This window comes from Lycium ferocissimum, chromosome 12, assembly GCF_029784015.1.
Source record: "Lycium ferocissimum isolate CSIRO_LF1 chromosome 12, AGI_CSIRO_Lferr_CH_V1, whole genome shotgun sequence".
NCBI lineage: Eukaryota > Viridiplantae > Streptophyta > Magnoliopsida > Solanales > Solanaceae > Lycium > Lycium ferocissimum.
Window position 1 is genome coordinate 36,538,444 of NC_081353.1, and position 17,756 is coordinate 36,556,199.

The 17,756-nt window shown below is 34.3% G+C and overlaps 4 protein-coding genes across 5 annotated transcripts; 2 read left to right on the forward strand and 2 right to left on the reverse strand.

Annotated features, from left to right (window-relative positions):
- Positions 1 to 499: 499 nt before the first annotated feature.
- Positions 500 to 3,165, forward strand: LOC132040819 (nicotine N-demethylase CYP82E4-like). Its single transcript, XM_059431499.1, has 3 exons — positions 500 to 1,082; positions 1,303 to 1,732; positions 2,457 to 3,165. The coding sequence occupies exons 1-3, from the start codon at positions 520 to 522 to the stop codon at positions 3,081 to 3,083; spliced, it is 1,620 nt and encodes a 539-aa protein (XP_059287482.1). The 5' UTR covers positions 500 to 519; the 3' UTR covers positions 3,084 to 3,165.
- Positions 3,166 to 3,191: 26 nt separating this feature from the next.
- On the reverse strand, positions 3,192 to 6,867 carry LOC132040816 (pentatricopeptide repeat-containing protein At1g18485-like). The gene has a single exon (XM_059431496.1). The coding sequence runs from the start codon at positions 6,492 to 6,494 to the stop codon at positions 3,981 to 3,983; it is 2,514 nt and encodes an 837-aa protein (XP_059287479.1). The 5' UTR covers positions 6,495 to 6,867; the 3' UTR covers positions 3,192 to 3,980.
- A 951-nt stretch (positions 6,868 to 7,818) lies between these two features.
- LOC132040093 (DAR GTPase 2, mitochondrial) lies at positions 7,819 to 12,230 on the forward strand. 2 transcript variants are annotated; one of them, XM_059430711.1, is made up of 10 exons: positions 7,819 to 7,981; positions 8,254 to 8,330; positions 8,679 to 8,865; positions 9,414 to 9,518; positions 9,649 to 9,726; positions 10,077 to 10,227; positions 10,346 to 10,416; positions 10,636 to 10,732; positions 11,159 to 11,331; positions 11,710 to 12,230. In XM_059430711.1, the coding sequence occupies exons 3-10, from the start codon at positions 8,698 to 8,700 to the stop codon at positions 11,992 to 11,994; spliced, it is 1,128 nt and encodes a 375-aa protein (XP_059286694.1). In that variant the 5' UTR covers positions 7,819 to 7,981; positions 8,254 to 8,330; positions 8,679 to 8,697; the 3' UTR covers positions 11,995 to 12,230. The 2 variants fall into 2 exon arrangements, with proteins under 2 accessions (XP_059286694.1, XP_059286693.1); XM_059430710.1 differs by lacking the exon at positions 8,254 to 8,330.
- A 4,386-nt stretch (positions 12,231 to 16,616) lies between these two features.
- LOC132039269 (F-box/kelch-repeat protein At3g06240-like) lies at positions 16,617 to 17,756 on the reverse strand. Its single transcript, XM_059429793.1, has one exon. It carries the CDS (start codon positions 17,754 to 17,756, stop codon positions 16,617 to 16,619), a length of 1,140 nt encoding a protein of 379 aa, XP_059285776.1.

Here is a 17,756-nt window from a genome sequence, read left to right on the forward strand (position 1 = left end):
AGAAATTATATTTGTGAAACAATTCCATATTGCATTTGTAAAAATAAATTGTTAGGGTATGATATAAAATAAAACATTTCTTAAGAACACATACTCGATGAGTCGAGGTACGAATCCAAAATAATCACCATTACCATAATGAAATAAAAGACTTTGAAATGAAAGGGATACCATGATGAATCTATAAATAGTATATCCAAACCTTAATTGAAAACTTCAAGAAAATGGAAGATCATATTTTTTTCTCATTTTAATGCAATTTTAGTAGTACTCATATCTTTAACTTTTTGTTTCTCCATTTTCATATGGGAAAAAACAAAATCATGCAAACTTTTGTATCTTAGTAACATGTATTCGGTGGAATAGTCGAGATATTAACTTAAAATATCCAAACATCACCATCAGTATAAAAAAAATGAAATAAATTGAAGACTTTAAAAATGAAAGCGATATGTACCATGATGAATTCCATAATAAGTATCAAAACCATAGATTATCCTCAAAAATAACTTCAAGAAAATGGAAGATCATATTTTCTCTCATTTTAATGCAATTTTACTATTCATATCTTTAACTCTTTTCTCCATATTCATATGGAAAATAACAAAAACATGCAAACATTCAAAACCTCAACACCCCTTCCCACCAGAAATCTCCGGTGGCTGGCCGGTAATAGGTCATCTCCTCCAATTTTCCGGCAACGACAACGTCCCTTTATCTCGAAAACTCACATTTTTAGCCGATAAATATGGCCCGGTTTTCACTTTCCGGTTAGGTCTACCTCGTATATTAGTCGTCAGTAGTTATGATGCTGTTAGAGATTGTTTGAATACTAATGATAAAGTATTTTCTGACCGGCCAGCAAGTTTGGCCGGTGAATATATTGGTTATAATAATGCTATGCTGTTTTTAGCTAGTTATGGTACTTATTGGAGAAAAATTCGAAAAATTGTAATAAAGGAAGTTTTATCAAGTAGTAGGTTAGAAAAATTGAAAAATGTTAGAGTTTCTGAAGTTCAAATGAGTATTAAAGAGCTTTACTCTTTGTTTCCAGTCACCAGAGATAATCTTGATAATCCGGTCACCGGAGATAATTTGGATACTCTTGTCAACTGCGATGACCAGAGTATAGTCTCACAAGTGGGGTCTGAGGAAGGTATGATGTATGCAGACCTTAACCACCTTCCCGGTCACCGGAGATAATTTGCATTCGGTGACCGGAGATAAGTATCAGGTGATCGGAGATCATTCCCCGGTCACCGGAGATAATGTTAAATTTCCGGTGACCGGAGATACTTTTCCGGTAAAGGTTAATCTTACTAACTGGATAGAAAAGCTGACTTTGAGCTTGATAGTCAAAATGATAGCTGGAAAAAGCTATGGAAGGCTTAATGAGAGAGTAGAAGATGAAGAAGAAGCAGAAAGATTTAAGAAAGCTTTAAAGGATTTTATGTATATTTCAATGGAGTTTGTGTTATGGGATGCATTTCCTATTCCTTTATTCAAATGGATTGATTTTCAAGGGCATGTTAAGTTTATGAAAAGGACATTTAAAGATATTGATTGTGTTTTACAAAATTGGTTGGATGAACATGTGAAGAAGAGAGAGAGTGTTGATGTTGTTGTTGCTGGAAATGAACAAGATTTTATTGATGTGATGCTTTCTATGATGAGTCATGAAGATTTTGCAGATAGTTATACTAGAGAAACCACCATTAAAGCTACAGCTCTGGTTAGTGTTTCTTGCTGCTATATATACGTTGCTTTTCTTGAAATAACCTTTGTTTTTAAGAGGGATAATCAACTCCGTATGAGATATTGATCGAAACTTGAACCTTTGTATGCAATTTTCAAAAGCATAACAATTCCAAAGTAGTACGTATTCGGAGGTATCGATCTGTTTACATGTTTTGATCTATCTAATTGTTTTACCCATTTCTTGGATCAAGTCTCCCAACGACATTTGAATTGACTAAAATTATAGTATGTGCTCTATGCTGTGAATACATACTATATCAAAGTTATGAAAGTTTATGAGATGCTTGTGCGTATATATGTTCTTGATCATGGGCTATATTGCTTGGCTTCTTCAAAAATGTCGACGGGTGCGTGTTGGAATCCTCCAAATATAATGCATTTTTGGTGGATCTTATACGAGCATGGAAACATTTTTGGAGAGTCCAAGAATATATATATGGGTAGACGTTCTGTTGGTTTGCTCGATGCATAGTTAAGGCATTGAGTGCCAGTCACGTGCTCCTCAGATTGCTATCAGATTTAGTTAGAACGACCATTAACTCTTTATATCAACTTTCATATGGAGAGACTTTGTGTACCAAATTGATTGTGCAACCATTTAGTATCATGCCAACATAATGAATATATAATGGATATATCAATTGTTAAAAGATTGTTATTTTGTGTTTGTTTTTCTTAAACTGTTCTTTCTACCACAGAGTATGGTGTTGGATGCTTCAGACACGACTGCAATTCACTTAAATTGGGTAATGGCTACATTGTTAAACCATAGGGATGTCATGAAGAAAGTCCAAGAAGAGCTAGACACAAAAGTTGGCAGAAACAGATGGATAGAAGAGAGTGACATGACGAATTTGGTTTACTTCCAAGCTGTCGTTAAAGAAACACTGCGATTATATCCACCAGCACCTTTGTTAGTACCCCATGAATCTGTAGAGGATTGTTTTGTACAAGGATATCACATTCCGAAAGGTACAAGATTGTGGGTCAATACTATGAAACTACAACGAGATCCTAAGATTTGGTCGAATCCTGATACATTTGATCCAGAGAGATTCTTGACTAGTCAAGTAGGGGTTGATGTTCGCGGTCAACAATATGAGTTCATCCCGTTTGGCTCTGGAAGACGATCTTGTCCAGGGATCACGTATGCAACTCAAGTGACACACCTTGCAATAGCTCATTTACTTCAAGGTTTTGATTTTAGTACACCATCGAACCAGCCTTTGGATATGAAAGAAGGTTTAGGCATGACCATGCGCAAAGTAAATCCTATAGAAGTGTTGATTATGCCTCGCTTGCCTTCTGTACTCTATAAATTCTAAGATGTAAATTGTTGTCTTGTTTGGTTATGTATGTAATTTTTGGATGTGTATTTACTTATTAAGAAACAATTTGAGTGCCAAATATCTCATTCTAACTGCAAGCATTAAAGTAGTAGATTAAAACATAAGCACCTTTATACTTGTATGTCTTCATGTAAAAGACAACAATGTTTCTAACAATATCTGTAGCCTATCTATGAAAGACATCATATGCAAAAAACTGAAATCAAGACTGAAGTTACAAGAACATGGAAGGCTAGTAACATTGAAGTCAACGCGAACATCGTCGTGAATTTGAATTTTTAGTGATGGCAACAGGCATGGATGTTAAACGCCGAATATGTTAAGCTGTGGGTCAAGACACCTTGAGAGACCTAAATATAAGCCCCAAAACAGGCAATTAACACCCGAGTACACTTAGAAAGCAGCCTTGTTCTGCTGCTCCTCTCCAACAAGTATGTCCTCGAGTTCTGCAAGTAGTTAGCTTGGCATTTCCCTGGTGCAGGCCAGAAGCACGTCAAGTATAAACTCTTGCTGTCAGCTCAAGGTTTACTCACCAGCCATGGAGAGCATAGTCAACTCATGTCCGTAATTGCTTTAAAGTTGACTGGAAATTGCTCCAGTACAGCACATCTTAAGCAAAGCAGATCACCAAAGCTCTTGCTCTTATCCTTTCAGTTCTTGTCCTGGACAAAGCTTGCACTTGGCCATGATTTGAGGTCCAGTGGACGGTCAGCAACTTTCCCCAGCTTCCCCGACCCAAAGGGTTGTCAATAATGCAGCAAATGAGTCTTCATAGGGAATCAAAATTTGGTCCACACTGATTCAGGATGAAAAATATTGGCTTGGACCTCTGAATTGGTGTTCAATTCGGTGTATCACATCTCACACTCACAATTAACCAATGTTCTCAAGCGATGAACATGGATCCAATCCTTCCAGTCTTTGTCCAACAATAAAAGCATGCACCTTGTCTTGAATTTGAACCCAACTACATCCAGGGTTTTTCTTCACTCCCCTCAACTTCATCAACTCTCTGACACTATCAGCTTCACCCCACCGGCCTGCTTCAGCGTACATATTTGAGAGCAGAGCATAGTACCCAGGATGATGCGGCTGCAGCTTAAATAAATGCTCAGCCGCCCAAGAACCCAAGTCGACATTTCCATGGAGTCTGCATGCTCCAAGAAGCGCAGCCCAAACATTGGAATCCGGTTCAAATGGTAGACCAGTAATAAGGTTAATAGCCTCATCCATAAGCCCAGAACGACCAAGAAGATCAACTATGCAAGCATAGTGCATCTGTGATGGTTCAATGTTACGAGCAAGCATGTCATTAAAGTATTTCTTTCCCTTATCAACTAGTCCTCCGTGACTACATGCTGATAGAACTGCAATATATGAGACTGAATCATGTTCGACCCCATCCTCTCGCATGGCTTCAAACATATCAATTGCGGTATGTAAATCACCAAGCATCCCATATCCTAAAATCATCGTATTCCATGATGATACATCCCTTTTTTCAATTCTATCAAAAATCTTATGCGAAAGATCTATCTGTCCACATTTGGTGTACAAATCCAAGAGAGAATTTGAAACAAAGAGATATTCATGAAACATTCTTCTAACCGCAAATGCATGGATTTCCTTTCCTTGTTTAATCGCCGAAATAGTTGCACAAGCTGAGAGAACTCCAACAAAGGAAACAGTATCATGCTTCATCCCTATCAGCACCATTTCAGAGAAAAGTACAAGAGATTTTGAGCAATCACTTGTTTGTGAATAACCAACAATTAGTATATTATAAGATATCTCATCTTTAAGAGACAAGTCAAACACATTTTGTGCCAGATTTAGACAACCACATTTTGCATACATATCGGTTATAGCATTTGAGACGAAGAGATCATTGAAAGACCCGTTTCTTATTGACCTGGCATGTATCTCCTTTCCGGAACGAAGACAACCAATTCGTGCACATGCAGGAAGAACATTTGTAAGCGTAACAGATGTCGGAGTTTCACCAAAAGATTGCATATCCCTGACAAGTCCTATAGCCTCTAACTCAAGTCTATTTTGTGCAAAATTTGCAATCATTGTATTCCATGACACGACATTTCTCGAACCCATTTTGTGGAATACAGCTGATGCTTCAGCTGAACGTTCCGATTTTGCATACATATCAATCAACGCATTCGCAACAAATACATCACACTCTAAACCTTTTCTTAGACAAAAACCATGAACTTCTCTTCCCTTACTAAACTTCCCAAGTTCAATCAAGACAGGTAACAAGCTTGAAACTGTAGTCGAATTTACTTTCGAACCTTCACTAATCATAAACCTGAAACTTTCCAACGCATGGTTATTAAACCCATTATGAGCAAAAGTACCAATCATTGAATTCCAAGAAACCTCATTCTTTTCACCCATCTCATCAAAAACTCGTCTTGACGACTCAACATTCAAACACTTCCCATATGCATCGACGAAAGCATTCCCAATACTCACTTGACAATCTAAACCTACTTTAACCGCATAACAATGAATCTCACTAACCATTATCCCATCTTCCAGCACTGCACAAACCGGCAATACACTCACAACACTTACCACATTCGGCTTAAACTCCGACAACAAAACCATCTTCCTAAACATCCCAATAGCTTCAAAATGACATTTATTATCCGAAAACACACGAATAACACTATTCCACGAAACCAAATCTCTTTCAGGCATTTCATCAAACACCTTGCGCGCACCCACCAAATCACCAAAACTTCCATAAAACAACATCAATGTATTATTCACAAACACATCATAATCAAAACCCAATTTCATCAACAACCCATGAACCTCTAATCCTTTTTTAACCTCGTTAAAATCCGAACAAAGCTTAATAACAAAAGGGAAAGTATGATCATCAGGTACAACACCACTTGTCAACATTTCATTATAAATAACAAAAGGGAAAGTATGATCACAATCTACAACACCCAAAATCACTTCAGCTCTAATAATGGTATTATACAAAAACGCAGAACGCGAAAAAGGAAGACTTTGATAGAATAACGTCCGTACAATTCTTGATTTCGACGAAAAAATGGAGTAACGGAGAATTAGAGAAGCGGATATCGAAATGCTGATAGGGAGAAGGCCATTGATAATGGCGAAAGCGTGTGCTTGTTGTGTTTGAAGGAGGGATTTTGTTGTGGAGCATAATGAGAGAAAATCTCTTTCAGGCATTTCATCAAACACCTTTCGTGCACTCGCCAAAAATGGGTTTTGAGTGCATTGTGATTGTGAAATTGGGTGTGAAAATTTGGGTGATTGAATATGGGTTTGTAGGGATTTTGTTCTGATGAGATGATTTGAAGCTATACAATAATTTCGAACATGCTTGAACATAGATACTGTAGAAATGTAGTACTAACAAAACAAAAAACAAATAACAAAAAAATAGTGTTTTAAGGAGAGCTATTTATGTAAGAAAAGGGCGAAAAAAGGATAGGACATAGAAACACGCTAAATTATCCAATTAAACACTTAAATTATGCGAGGGTTTATTACCCTTGAGCTTCTTTGTTTGTATTATTTAACTCCTTAGAATTATTTTTTCGTATTATCAACTTCATTCACTAATTACCTAATAAAAAAAATAAGTTAAAATGTTGCACGTAAAATCACACACATAATGAGAGAAAATCTCTTTGAGGCATTTCATCAAACACCTTTTGTGCATCCATCAAATAACCAATTTTATTACCATGAACTACAAATCTTTCTTTTGGGTTTTGTGAGCATTGTTATTTGGGTAATTCAATGAGAGTTTGTAGGGATTTTTTTCCTCATGAGAATAGTGGAAGCTATCTGAAGAGTCTACTAACAAACCAAAGATACTTAAAATGAGACTGTATTTGAGAATTTTACTAGATACTTCTAGTTCATAATTTGAAAACATTTATGCGTGTGAGTACAAAAGTTTACTACATAGATAAGTTAATCACATAAAATATAATTTCTTTTTTAACTAACATTAGAATCAAATGGAACATGGGTGTGGTTTTACAACTTAGTGATATTAATTTGTATAATTAAGAAGATTACATATTTTAAGTTTGTAATTTATCTACATAACATATACTTGAGAATATTAGCAAATGATCTTCTAAATCTTTGAATTTGAAATATCTAATAGGAACTTTATCATTGTTCGGGTGCTCAATTGAAATATACTGAAGTTCGAGTGTTCAAATGAAATTTATTAACAAGTTTATTGAGTTGTCGATGTATTCTGTTACGAAAAATTGACCTTTACCCTGTTTTTCACCTTTGTAAGGGAGAACTTTATATACTATCAAAAAAAATTTCCGTGTGAATTCGAATTTATAATATTCGTCAATACAAATAGGGAACATCGGGTCGGAAAAAAAAAATTAACTTTATATCACAATCTTTAGATAACAATCTCTATATTATTATTTAATATGTCATAATTTAACATGTAACTTTAGGGTATATTTATATATTATCAATAGTAAAAAGAAATTAGACTAATAGCTACTAAAAAATAGCATCAAAATTTTAATAAAAATTCGAATTTATAATTTTAAATTAAATTGGTATAATCATAAGGACTGAACGAAACTGTACTAACTGTATTAAAAAAAAAAAACTCTTTTTTTTTTCCATTTTGTATGAGATTATTGTTAATATTGATTACTTTTAATATTTTCCATTTTCAAAGATCCCCTCTTTCTCTTGGTATCTGTGCATATCTCCATGTTTTCACAACTGATTCTATATTTGGGAACTTTCTTGAAATAATTTGCTTCACTTTCAAGTTGGTTTTAGGCTTTTTTCAAGAATAAGAGATTTGGGCTTACTTGAAAAAGGTAAAGATTGAACCTTTATACATTTTTAAGTGTTTCTTTGAGCTTGTACACTTGCTTTAGTATTTAAAGTTAGCATCTTTTGGTTGATTATTTACTGTATCTTAAAAAAAAAAAAAAAATCCTCATTCTTTATCCATTTTATATGAGATTATTGTTAATATTTTCCATTTTGAAAGACCCCCTCTTTTTCTTGTTACTATGTATATCTCCATTTTGGTTCTGTATTTGGGAATTTTCTAGCAATAATTTGAATTGATTGGTTTCACTTTCAGGAGGGTTTTAGGTATTTTTTTTCAAGAATTAAGAGATTTGGGCTTACTTCTACTGCTATAGTTTCATTACCAAATAGGTAAAAATAGAAACTTTATACATTTTTATGTGTTTCTTTGAGCTTGTACACTTGCTTTACCATTTAAAGTTAGCATCTTTGGGTTGATTAATTACTGTATTTCAAAAGAAAAAAAAAACTCATTTTCATTTTATATGAGATTATTGTTTATACTGAGAATGGAACTGATAAGGTATGGGTAAGGTCTGCATACATCCTACCCTCCCCCACCTGTGGGATTACACTGGGTATTATGATGTTGTTGTACTGAGAATGGAACTGTTTTTTTTTTCTTTAAATATATTTAGTCATAGAAAATGGATTGTTAATTGTTAGGGAATATGCTAATCCAATTATACTCTTACCCAGCTTATTATTTTGCTCGAGAATGACGTTAAAGGCTAGTTTAGTTCAAAAGATAGGTAACACAATTAAGGAAGTTGTAAGGAATAAAGGTTCAACATGGTGGTATACACCTCACATGGCTGCAGCATCTCGTGCCATAACCGAACGGATCCCATTGGTTGATATTCTCCTTGAAGTCAGAGATGCGCGGGTATGTATAAACCCTAGCGTTCGTGGATATTTTACTTTACATTGTTGCCTGGTATGTGTTTGATTAAATGTCCGAATAAGCTTGTTAGTATTATCTGGAAATGTTTTGTTATATGACTTGGTTTTTGGATATATATTACTCCCTTCATTCCAACTTATGTGAAGGTGTTTGACTTGACACGAAATTTAAGAAAAAAGAGAAAAGGGAAGACTTTTGAAATTTGTGGTCTACAGTAAGTCATAGAAATTTCGGTGGCTATAAATCATTTCATTAAGGGTAAAATAGAAAATTTGAAGCTAAATTGTTACTAAATATGAAAATATGTCATTCTTTTTGGGATTGACTAAAAAGGAAAGAGAATCACATAAATCGGGACGGAGGGAGTAAAAGAATTGACAAAATTGTCAATGGCATTCATGGTGGGGATTATGTTAAGGACTAAGTTATAATTCGACATATGCTCAATCATGTTCCAGTTCCTTTATTTATATGCTTGTATATCCGTCATCTATTTTTTAAAATATTTTCCCCCGTTGGCTTTTTCTCAGATTCCTTTATCATCAACATGTGAGCTAATTAAGCATCATTCACCTTCCTCGAGGCGCATTATAATTCTGAACAAGACAGATTTAGCACATCACATTCAATTAAAGGTAATGTTTTGCTGTTCGCTTTTGTGGTTAGGCGTTACTTCCACTCCCACATTATTGCAGGTTTTGTGTCATAGATCCTTTTTGCTTGCCGCCTTTTAAATGTACAGATTCTTACATTTGTTTCCTGCAGGAATGGCTGAAATACTTTGAGCAACAAAAGTGTCTTGTTTTTGGAGTCAATTCCCATAATAAGGATAACATCAAAGAGGTAATTGTTTGAAAGTTTTCCATAGTTGATCATGTTCTAATTTCTAAATTGGTACCATATTCTTGGTTAAATTGATATTTCGAAATGGTTGACATTGTTTTCATGCATAAATTTGCAATTTTTTCCTATTTTGGCAAAATATATGGATTTGGATGGCATAATTTTGGTACATAGGTTGCATTGAGTATGTTTATCAATCTGACTAATTATTATAGAGTTGGCATTGATATTGTACTAATGAAAAAGGAGTAGGCTTTCATGTTCATCACTAGTTAATCTGACAACCTTCTATGTTGCATGTGATGCTCATTTGCGTCGGATATAAATCTTGACATATTGCAGACTTGCAGTTATTAAACTTTCTGCGTGCCAGAGTTCGAGAATTACCAAAGATTGGTCATGGAGATCAGACAATTACATTAATGCTTGTCGGCATTCCTAACGTTGGAAAGTCTGCCCTTGCCAACTCATTGCATCAAATTGGAAGGATCAGTGCAGCGGGTACATCAACTTTTAGTATAAACTGTTAGTTGTTAAGTTATTCTAGCTGTTTTTTCATGCTTCTCAAAAGAGTCTAGAATATAGAGCTTATCCGATCCAAACATTCTTTGATTTATAGAGAAAGGAAGGTTAAAGCATGCCATAGTGAGTCCTCATCCAGGAGAGACAAAAAATATTAGTGGCTTGAAGGTACTTATTTCTTACTTATAGAAAAAAAGAGTTTATTTTTTGTTTTACTTTGTATTGTCATCATCCGGCTTAAACCGGAAAAGTTGTGATCTAGAAAGGTTAATATATCTGGATTTGAGGTTTTCTGCATAATTCCTTCGTCTTGTATTTCGGTTAGTGGATTTTAGTTTTTCTGTTTTCTGTATTTATTTCTTGATGAAACTACTTTTGCAAAATCAGATTGCCAGCCATCCTAGTATTTATGTGTTAGACACCCCTGGTGTTTTTCCGGCTGAGATCCTCGATGCAGAGGTGTGCTCCAATCTAGCTTTAACAGGTACAATTTCCAGAACATTTTTTGTAATTAACTTTTGGATTCATCAGAACATAGTCACAGATCCCAATTCTCTTATAGACGTCAATTGGCACAAAACTAGCACCCAAGGTGTGGCCTAGTGGTTGATGAAGCGGGTTGGGGACCATGAAGTCTCAGGTTTTGCCTCCGACAGAGGCAAAAACGCTAGGTAATTTCTTCTATCTTCCAAGCCTTGGTGGACAGAGTTATCTGGTACCTATGCTCGTTGGAGGTATCAGGTACGCCGTGAAATTAGTCGAGGTGTGGGAACACCATTATTAAAAAAAGGAACAAAACTTTACACAAGGAGAAAGTACCATGGCTAGTGAGGAAGTGGAAAAATGTTAAAGAGTGAATCTAGAAGTGACTTACCAACGGAGATTCTACATTGTTTAATTCCAAATGCAGGTGCCATCAAAGACTGCTTGGTTGGGGAAGTGGAGCTTGCGGAATATTTTCTATCCTTCTTTAACCCGTGTGATGAATACAAGAAATGGGCAAAGCTGTCATTATCAGGTGCTGATGATGTTTCTGAGTTAGAGAGAAGACAGAAGAGACAATATTTAACAGATCACACGCAGGTAAGCAGTTTAACAGGAAATGGACTATAATGTCTTTCTTTCCTTTTTGCTATATGCTTGTTCTGTTTCTTTAGTCATTTGTTATGAAACTACTCTTACAATTTTTTTCGAGGGCCCAAGCAACATAGCTTCAGGGAATGATCTATTTTTGTTTCAACAATGTGCCTATGTACATAGAAACATGTGATTATAACATTTGATAATTCGAATGTTAATAAGTGGAACCTCGGTAGATGGTCTATTTGTCACATTTATGTCGATCAGCATCTATAATTAATGTAACATGAATATTGTCTAGTTTTTAGCTCAACTTGCATCAACTCCTTGTTCTTTCCCCATTAGAATAGTTGGATATGACATCTGAGATTATTCATGCAGGATTTCACTGTGAACAAAGTTCGAAGAATGCTCTTCGAAGCAGTTTCATCTTTCAATGGCAATCTACACGATGAGGAAATTATGTTGCAGTTCATCAAAGCAGAGTTTGCTGTTCTTGGCGATGCTTTTAATTTGCCTTCTGATTCGGATGATTATGTTCGTAAAGTGGCTGCTAAGCTGCTTAATCTGTATCGTACTGGAAGGCTTGGTCATTATACTCTAGACCTTGCTCCAAGCAACAACTTAGAAAGTCTAAGATGTAATGTTCTTAGTTGTGGTGCCTAAATGAAAACACGTGACAACTTTAGGGGACTCTATGTATTTAGCCAAATTAGTTTGATGATTTTTGTGCAATTATACTAAAAGTTCGATGACTTTTTCTGTAATTAAGCCATATTTAAGTATATTCATAGAATTAGATCTTGATGAGGATATCATAACTATTCTACCTGGTGGGAGTGTCGCAATTACTCGCACGGGGTATTTCATTATTCTAAATTAAGGTTGCAGATTGGCAGTACTGAATGTTGTCAAGGAATCATTTTTTTTTTCTCTAGCTGAATTTGTAGTTGATATGTTTTAATTTTAGAGGTGTTAAATATGGCTCAAAAGATGATGGCCCGCCCAATCCATCTAAAATTTTATGGATTGGGCTTAAGATAATTTTTTATTGGGCTAATTTTAGCCCAACCCAATATAGCCCAATTAAATTCTAGCCCATTTTTAGATTTGCTTATTGCTTGAGATTTATTTTATTTTTTCAACGTATTCACTTTTCTTCTGTCATGTATCTTATAAGTTTGTCGTATGTTTGATATGAAGGAAAATATTTTTCATCAGAATGTTTTTCTCGAAAATATTTTTCACGGAAATTGTTTTCCTCAAAAATATTTTCCACAGAAAATCCGCGAAAAAATTGTTCCCAAAAAATGTATTTCTAAAAAATATTTTCCGGGAAAAATGTTTTCCTAGAAAATGGATCCTTCAAAAAAATTGGATAAGTTAGGCGGGTCATGACCCAACCTATCTTTAGCGCATTTTAGGTCAAGTAACTTTTGGATCAATGTTAGCCCAACTCATTTATTATCTCAACCTATTTTGATTGGGCCAATTTCAACCCAACCCGCCCATTTGATGTTCTATGTTTTGTACAAAAGGAAAATTGTCAAGTTCTTCGTGAAAAAGAAGAACGAAAAAGAGAGAAAGATATACAACTATACAAGCAATGACGCAATACATTAATATATGGTGAACAAACATATGTGATGGATCACATAAGAAAAATGTTGACAAGTTTATTTATGGTCAAAGTCATAGACAGCCGCCTAAACTTTTCCACATATTCTTCATGGCCACATAAATTGACTCTTGTTTCGATTGAACACCTAAACCCCTCCGAATTTGTACCACATAAATATTCTTTGCTGATGTGGCAAAAAAAGTGAAGCACACTCTCCTTTGGGCGCGTTAACTACTCTTAAATATTAATTATTATTTTTGGTTAAAAACTTACCTCTTTTAAAAAATATGACTTTAATTAAATTTAAAAAAAAATGGGCCCCTGCATTTTTTTCTCCACTTCGTCACCTCCCCCCTACCACTTCGTCTTCTTCAATTTTTTTTTTGTTCTTTTATTTTTGTTTCTTTTGATTCTTTAAGTAAAAATAATTTGTGAATTAGATGTTTCTTTTGATCACCATTTTTTTTTTTTTATCTTTTCTAAATCTGAAAAGCATCATCACCATCTTGTTCATCTGAAAAAATGGTGGTTTTATTTTTGTGAAAAAGGAAGAAGATAAAGATGGAGATGAGGAAGAAGACCGGTGGTGGAGAAAGGATAGGCAATGACGGGTGGAGGAAAGTAATGGATGTTTTTTTCGGTGGTTGGGCAGCGGTCAGAGGGAGGTGATGGCGGCTGGCTAATGTTTAAGTTTACTATTTTTTTTTTTTTACTTAAGTTCTTTTTTTAATAATTTTTTAACCCCTCTGCCACATGTCATTTTTTAATTGGTCATTTTGCCACGTCACTGCGAGTGTAATACACACATTTTATATTTTTTGCTGATTGTAAAAAAGGTGTCTAAATGGTACAAATTCGAAGGGGTTTAACTGTTCAATCGGAACAAGAGTCATTTTAGGTGGCCATGAGGAATATGTGAAAAAGTTTTGGGGTTGTCTATGACTTTGGCCTTTATTTATCAACCTCATAAAGTTGGTTCATCTTTTTTACTCACACAACACAACTATTGTCACTTATTTTTTCATTATATGTAAGTGCGGTGGGGGTACGAACACAGCTGCCCCCACTTGTACAATAAGCTTCACAAATTGTACACGCAATGAATGCTTGTACCATGAGCTATATAACTTGTACATTTTATCCAACTATTTTATATCCCACATAACATAGACATTTGTCATACTACTTAATATTTTTATTCCCTTCTCATGTATAGACGTATGCACTTCAAATTTAATTTTTCGACACATTTATTTCCTTCGTGTACTTTTACTTGTTTACTTTTGACTTTTCGTATTTTAGCTGAATATTTATTCTCTTCTCATGTATAGACATATGCAGTTCAATTTTAATTCTCCTACACAAATTTATTTCGTCCGTGCACTTTAATATGTTCACTTTTGACTTTTCACATTCTTTAAGAATTAATAAATCCCACGTGGATATATGTCATAGTACTTCTCTTCTCATGTATACACGTGTGCACTTCTATTTTAATTCTCCGACACATTTATTTACTCCGTGCACTTTTACTTGTTCACTTTTGACTTTTCACGTTTTTGCTGAATATTTATTTTCTTCCCATGAGCTTCACAAATTGTACACGCAATGAATGCTTGTACCATGAGCTATATAACTTGTACACTTTATCCAACTATTTTTATATCCCACGTAGACATATGTCATAGTACTTAATATTTATTCTCTTCTCATGTATAGACGTATGCACTTCAAGTTTTAATTCTCCTACACAAATTTATTTCGTCCGTGCACTTTAATATGTTCACTTTTGACTTTTCACATTCTTTAAGAATTAATAAATCCCACGTGGATATATGTCATAGTACTGAATATTTATTCTCTTCTCATGTATATACGTGTGCACTTCTATTTTAATTCTCCGACACATATTTATTTCGTCCGTGCACTTTTACTTGTTTACTTTTGACTTTTCACGTTTTTGCTGAATATTTATTTTCTTCCATATTTCTAATCTAATATATATAAGCGGCTTGGGGGTACGAACACAACTGTCCAAACTTGTACCAAAAACTTAACAAATTGTACACTTTTGACCTTTCACATTCTTTAAGAATTAATAAATCCCACGTGGATATATGTCATAGTACTAAATATTTATTCTCTTCTCATGTGTACACGTGTGCACTTCTATTTAATTCTCCGACACATTTATTTTCTTCGTACACTTTTACTTATTCACTTTTGACTTTTCACGTTTTTGCTGAATATTTATTTTCTTCCCATATTTCTAATCTAATATATATAAGTGGCTTGGGGAACACGAACAATTTTGTCCAAACTTGTACCAAAAGCTTAACAAATTGTACACGTAATGAATGCTTATACCATAAGCTATATAACTTGTACACTTTACTCAACTATTTTTTAATCCCACGTGGACATTTCTAATATGTCATAGCACTTAATATTTATTCCATAGACGTATGCACTTCAATTTTAATTCTCCGACACATTTATTTCCTCCATGCACTTTTACTTGTTCACTCTGGACTTTTCGCGTTCTTGAAAAATATAATATGTGTGTGTCCAAATTACTTGTCCATTTATAAAACCAAAATAAAATTAACCCTTTCTAATAAATATTCTTCAAAATAGTCTATTGGAGAGAGACTATGACAAATGTTTAAGTGGGATAAAAAAGCAGTTGGTTAAAGTGTGTAATTTATATAACTTTTGGTACAAATTTGCATTGCTATTGTTCGTCCTCTTTTCACTTTTAAAGTATTAAGAAAGAAGGAAAACCCGTTTTCCTTCTTTGTCAATACTTTACTTATCTTACTCTCCTTTACATTCTCTAATTATTGTTTCTTTACATTTATAAAATGTATACTTTATATTTTCATTTCGGAATTAAAATTTGGTGATTTACGATATAACATATCACATTTCTAATATGTCATAATACTTAATATTTATTCCATAGACGTATGCACTTTAATTTTAATTATCCGACACATTTATTTCCTCATATTTTTTAATTAATTTAATAAAAATATTTTATTAGTTTTGATTTTAAAAAATCCAATATATACAACAATAGTTCTTATGTTTGGATTAGAACAGTTAATTGATTGAGATGAATATTGACTTGTCGGTATACATATAAGATATTAAACAATTTAAAAGAAAAATATAAAATCAAAATATTAATTTTCCCTCACCTTCTTACTAATTTTCTTCTTTCACATTGATGAACAACTTTCATTGTCATGACTATGACAAAATTTTAAAAATTATTTATAAAATATAAACCTTAAAGACAGGCTAATTAAAGTGAATAAACATGTTCGGCCCGTGCATCGCACGGGCATATATGGCTAGTATATCTTACACGTGACAAAGATGAAATGACAAAACAAAGGGACAAGAAAAATTACTTATTTGAATTGCAAGAACATTAAACAAACTTTTAGCACAATTAATGGACCAAAAGGAGTAAGAACTCTTATTCTGCAGTTTTTAGACTCTTATTCTGCCGTTTTTAGCACATATGTGAAAAAGAATACTACTACTTCCAACGACATTGCATCAGAAAGTTGAATTTATGACATTACAATGAATAAGAGGGTGAAATATGATTACCCAAAGGAAGAAAAAAAGTGTCTTGATCATATACGAGTAAATACTAAGTAAGTAACTTTGGAGAGATCAAGCTTTCTGTATAAACGAATCCGTTCTGAATACGTTCCAAATCAGATTGAGGCCATAAGTCAGATGATTCTTTGGATGTCTTAAATACAGAACCAGTACGTAGCAAATTTCTGCAACAAAGTAACACTTCACCATCTGAAAACCTGTATTTCGGTACCTTGATTGAATAACCATCGGTACCTTGTTTAGTAAACAATTGATACCAAGATTCCTTGACACCATAGTCTTTCATTACCCATAAAGTGTACTTCCTGATATGAGTAGAATAAACACAAAGCATTCCTTCAAATACCGAAACGCCATAGATTATGTTATCCATGTTGAAACCGTCCAAAGACATTCCCTCTGGCAATGGAATTTCTCCGTACACCTCATTTGAAATACTAAATGAAACCACAGAATTATTAAGTGACGAATCAAGCCAATGAAATGCTCCATGTACAAATGCCAAAGAATCCATATCAGTCAACACGGGGTAAACACCAATAGGATGTTTATCAATTTTTCTCCAGGAACCACTTTTCAGCGTGATAATTTCATTGCGTGAGGCGCCATCAATCTTCAGGATCTTATAGTCATCACTAGTCGGGTCATATCCCAATCCGCAAATATAAAGTCTTCTAGGTGAAAAACTTGGATCTGGAAGTACTATTGATTCTCCTGTGGAGGGGTTCCATAGCAAAAGTATGTGGTGTTTATACTCAGGATAATTACCAATCCCAATAAGAGCCAAGCCATTGTAACAACAGTATAATCTGCAACTCCATGGTTTACGGTTAGAAGGCCAATCAAGCTTTTGTATATCCTCAAACAGTTGAACCGAGGATAAAGAAGAACAATACAAGGAAAACTCGCCATTCCGTTGGCTAATAAAAAGAATCTTTTGGGAATTTAGGTTATTGTTTGCACGATTGAGATGCTTCATCGTAAAGTAAGGGTCGGAGATTAATGTCATCCAAAATTTTGAAACACATTTGAATCGAAGAACAGGCCGCACAGGTAGCCTGCTGAGGATGTCCATAATTATTTCTTCTTGCAAGTGAATTCCCATAGCCCCATCAACATCCAACCTCTTTGTTTTTTTTGACTGCTTCACAACTCTCTTCCCTGCCAT

Bases quoted from the DNA above. Each gene is read 5' to 3' on its own strand.
- LOC132040819 (XM_059431499.1), top strand. From the start codon at position 520: ATGGAAGATCATATTTTCTCTCATTTTAATGCAATTTTACTATTCATA. The intron at 1,083-1,302 runs CACCGGAGATAA...AGATACTTTTCC, and splicing joins GATAATCTTGATAATCCGGT to GGTAAAGGTTAATCTTACTA. The intron at 1,733-2,456 runs GTTAGTGTTTCT...TTTCTACCACAG, and splicing joins CCATTAAAGCTACAGCTCTG to AGTATGGTGTTGGATGCTTC.
- LOC132040816 (XM_059431496.1), bottom strand. From the start codon at position 6,494: ATGTTCAAGCATGTTCGAAATTATTGTATAGCTTCAAATCATCTCATC.
- LOC132040093 (XM_059430711.1), top strand. From the start codon at position 8,698: ATGACGTTAAAGGCTAGTTTAGTTCAAAAGATAGGTAACACAATTAAG. The intron at 9,727-10,076 runs GTAATTGTTTGA...GCAGACTTGCAG, and splicing joins ATAAGGATAACATCAAAGAG to TTATTAAACTTTCTGCGTGC. The intron at 10,417-10,635 runs GTACTTATTTCT...TTGCAAAATCAG, and splicing joins AAAATATTAGTGGCTTGAAG to ATTGCCAGCCATCCTAGTAT.
- LOC132039269 (XM_059429793.1), bottom strand. From the start codon at position 17,756: ATGGCAGGGAAGAGAGTTGTGAAGCAGTCAAAAAAAACAAAGAGGTTG.